At 46.5% G+C, this 4,245-nt stretch overlaps 1 protein-coding gene across 1 annotated transcript in view; it reads left to right on the forward strand.

The window, feature by feature from the left end:
- Positions 1 to 501: 501 nt before the first annotated feature.
- The window catches only part of LOC120043295 (protein APCDD1), a 12,441-nt gene continuing 8,697 nt past the window's right edge, over positions 502 to 4,245 (forward strand). Inside the window, exons 1-4 of the mRNA XM_038987918.1 lie at positions 502 to 509; positions 1,856 to 2,201; positions 3,676 to 3,849; positions 4,111 to 4,225. Coding sequence (XP_038843846.1) covers positions 502 to 509; positions 1,856 to 2,201; positions 3,676 to 3,849; positions 4,111 to 4,225 — 643 coding nt within the window. The remainder of the gene's footprint in view (positions 510 to 1,855; positions 2,202 to 3,675; positions 3,850 to 4,110; positions 4,226 to 4,245) is intronic.

Here is a 4,245-nt window from a genome sequence, read left to right on the forward strand (position 1 = left end):
CATGGTATCAGTATGGTATCAGTATGTCATGGTATCAGTATGTCATGGTATCAGTATGGTATCAGTATGTCATGGTATCAGTATGGTATCAGTATGTCATGGTATCAGTATGTCATAGTATCAGTATGTCATGGTATCAGTATGGTATCAGTATGGTATCAGTATGTCATGGTATCAGTATGTCATGGTATCAGTATGTCATGGTATCAGTATGGTATCAGTATGTCATGGTATCAGTATGGTATCAGTATGTCATGGTATCAGTATGTCATGGTATCAGTATGTCATGGTATCAGTATGGTATCAGTATGTCATGGTATCAGTATGTCATGGTATCAGTATGTCATGGTATCAGTATGTCATGGTATCAGTATGGTATCAGTATGTCATGGTATCAGTATGTCATGGTATCTGTATGGTATCAGTATGTCATGGTATCAGTATGTCATGGTATCAATATGTCACGGTATCAGTATGTCATCGTATCGTCATGGTATCAGTATGTCATGGTAACAGTATGGTTTCAGTATGTCATGGTATCAGTATGTCATGGTATCAGTATGTCATGGTATCAGTATGGTATCAGTATGTCATGGTATCAGTATGGTATCAGTATGTCATGGTATCAGTATGTCATGGTATCAATATGTCACGGTATCAGTATGTCATGGTATCAGTATGTCATGGTATCAGTATGTCATAGTATCAATATGTCACGGTATCAGTATGTCATCGTATCGTCATGGTATCAGTATGTCATGTTCTGGGAGGTAGTAAGTACACAGACAACACCAGAACAGTATGTCATGGTATCAGTATAGTATCAGTATGTCATGGTATCAGTATGTCATGGTATCAGTATGTCATGGTATCAGTATGTCATGGTATCAGTATGTCATGGTCTCAGTATGTCATGGTATCAGTATGGTATCAGTATGTCATGGTATCAGTATGGTATCAGTATGTCATGGTATCAGTATGGTATCAGTATGTCATGGTATCAGTATGTCATGGTATCAGTATGTCATGGTATCAGTATGTCATGGTCTCAGTATGTCATGGTATCAGTATGGTATCAGTATGTCATGGTATCAGTATGGTATCAGTATGTCATGGTATCAGTATGGTATCAGTATGTCATGTTATCAGTATGTCATGGTATCAGTATGTCATGGTATCAGTATGTCATGGTATCAGAATGTCATGGTATCAGTATGTCATGGTATCAGAATGTCATGGTATCAGTATGGTATCAGTATGTCATGGTATCAGTATGTCATGTTCTGGGAGGTAGTAAGTACACAGACAACACCAGAACAGTCTTCAACCTAATGTCTTAATTCTGTACAACCTTCAGCCCCACTAGCATACAGAGCAACACACTGACCTTGGCACTTCTCTAAGTCCTCTCCCCCATCCACCTCTCTCTAAGACCTCTCCCTAAGTCCTCTCCCCATCCACCTCTCTCTAAGTCCTCTCCCTAAGTCCTCTCCCTATCCACCTCTCTCTAAGTCCTCTCCCCCATCCACCTCTCTCTAAGTCATCTCCCTAAGTCCTCTCCCTATCCACCTCTCTCTAAGTCCTCTCCCCCATCCACCTCTCTCTAAGTCATCTCCCCCATCCACCTCTCTCTAATTCATCTCCCCCATCCACCTCTCTCTAAGTCCTCTCCCCCATCCATCTCTCTCTAAGTCCTCTCCCCCATCCACCTCTCTCTAAGTCCTGTCCCCATCCACCTCTCTCTAAGTCCTGTCCCCATCCACCTCTCTCTAAGTCCTGTCCCCATCCACCTCTCTCTAAGTCCTGTCCCCATCCACCTCTCTCTAAGTCCTCTCCCCATCCACCTCTCTCTAAGTCCTCTCCCCCATCCACCTCTCTCTAACTCCTCTCCCCATCCACCTCTCTCAAACTCCTCTCTCCATCCCCCTCTCTCCATCCACCTCTCTCTAAGTCCTCTCTCCATCCATCCATCTCTCTCTCTGTCTGCCAGCTGTGAGGTGCGTCCTGGCCCAGAGTTCCTGACGCGGTCGTACCGGTTCTTCCCCAACAACACGTTCAAGGCCAACCAGTTCTACTACAGGGACAACCACTGCACCACCCCCACCTACACCCTGGTGGCCCGGGGACGTCTGAGGCTCAGACAGGCCTCCTGGATAATCAGAGGAGGAACAGAGGCTGACTACCAGCTCCACCGCACACAGGTAGGGGTTAGTGTGTGTGTGTGTGTGTGTAGAAGCAGACTTCCAGCTACACACAGGTTTGGTTTACTTTTATTTTTAATAATAATTAATCCATTAGAGATAATATTCCTGGGTTCATACAAAACTAAATATAGAAGACAACAGTAAAACTCCTTACTCAACTAGATGAATTTACTAATGTCTTAAAGCCCAGGTCAGTCAGTGTGTTAAAGCCCAGGTCAGTCAGTGTGTTAAAGCCCTGGTCAGTCAGTGTGTTAAAGCCCTGGTCAGTCAGTGTGTTAAAGCCCTGGTCAGTCAGTGTGTTAAAGCCCAGGTCAGTCAGTGTGTTAAGCCCTGGTCAGTCAGTGTGTTAAAGCCCAGGTCAGTCAGTGTGTTAAAGCCATGTCAGTCAGTGTGTTAAAGCCCTGGTCAGTCAGTGTGTTAAGCCCAGGTCAGTCAGTGTGTTAAAGCCCTGGTCAGTCAGTGTGTTAAAGCCCTGGTCAGTCAGTGTGTTAAAGCCCAGGTCAGTCAGTGTGTTAAAGCCCTGGTCAGTCAGTGTCTTAAAGCCCAGGTCAGTCAGTGTGTTAAAGCCCTGGTCAGTCAGTGTGTTAAAGCCCAGGTCAGTCAGTGTGTTAAAGCCCTGGTCAGTCAGTGTGTTAAAGCCCAGGTCAGTCAGTGTGTTAAAGCCCAGGTCAGTCAGTGTGTTAAAGCCCTGGTCAGTCAGTGTGTTAAAGCCCAGGTCAGTCAGTGTGTTAAAGCCCTGGTCAGTCAGTGTGTTAAAGCCCTGGTCAGTCAGTGTGTTAAAGCCCTGGTCAGTCAGTGTGTTAAAGCCCTGGTCAGTCAGTGTGTTAAAGCCCTGGTCAGTTCAGTTTGTTAAAGCCCAGGTCAGTCATGTGTTAAGCCCAGTCAGTCATGTGTTAAAGCCCAGGTCATCAGTGTGTTAAAGCCAGTCAGTCAGTGTGTTAAAGCCCTGGTCAGTCAGTGTGTTAAAGCCCTGGTCAGTCAGTGTGTTAAAGCCCAGGTCAGTCAGTGTGTTAAAGCCCTGGTCAGTCAGTGTGTTAAGCCCTGTCAGTCAGTGTGTTAAAGCCCTGGTCAGTCAGTGTGTTAAAGCCCTGGTCAGTCAGTGTGTAGCCCGGTCAGTCAGTGTTGTAAAGCCCTGGTCAGTCAGTGTCTTAAAGCCCTGGTCTTCGTGTGTTAAAGCCCTGGTCAGTCAGTGTGTTAAAGCCCTGGTCAGTCAGTGTGTTAAAGCCCTGTCAGTCAGTGTCTTAAAGCCCTGGTCTATGTTTAAAGCCCTGGTCAGTCAGTGTGTTAAAGCCCTGGTCAGTCAGTGTGTTAAAGCCCTGGTCAGTCAGTGTGTTAAAGCCCTGGTCAGTCAGTGTCTTAAAGCCCTGGTCAGTCAGTGTGTTAAAGCCCTGGTCAGTCAGTGTCTTAAAGCCCTGGTCAGTCAGTGTGTTAAAGCCCTGGTCATTCAGTGTGTGTTCATCCCACTACCCAGGTGGTGTGTCACAGTGCGGACGTGGCCAAGGACCTGAGCCAGAGGTTAAATCCCAGCTGTCGCGGCACCGTGAGGATCAAAGCACCCTGGGAACCCAACGTCAGCTATGAACTGTGGAACGAGGAGGGCTGTGACTGTTCCAGACAGATCAACTTCTCCATACACGAGCTACAGGTTAGTGAGGAGGACTAGTAACCAGAGGGTCGACGGTTCGAATCCCATGCCCGACAGGAAGAAATATGCAATGGGACTGGCAACCAGTGGGTTGCTGGCATCAATATCCACCAGTAACCCATTGAACAAGGCACCTAACCTCTAGAAACTGATCATGGGGCGGTTGCACTGTGTCTTTCTGTTAGACGTGTGTACATTGGACCACAGAATTTTTTTTGAATGATATGTCTATGAATCATTCTTATTCTTCTTCTCCTGCAGCTGCTGCGTGTGGAGAAACAGTACCCTCATAATAACTTGGACCACATGGTTGAAGAGCTGTTCCTGGGAGACATCCACACTGAGGTAGCCCAGAGGATGTACTACAGACCCTCTAGTTACCAGGCCGCGCTACAG

The sequence above is a fragment of the Salvelinus namaycush genome, unplaced genomic scaffold (genome assembly GCF_016432855.1).
Source record: "Salvelinus namaycush isolate Seneca unplaced genomic scaffold, SaNama_1.0 Scaffold89, whole genome shotgun sequence".
In the NCBI taxonomy this organism is placed as follows: domain Eukaryota; kingdom Metazoa; phylum Chordata; class Actinopteri; order Salmoniformes; family Salmonidae; genus Salvelinus; species Salvelinus namaycush.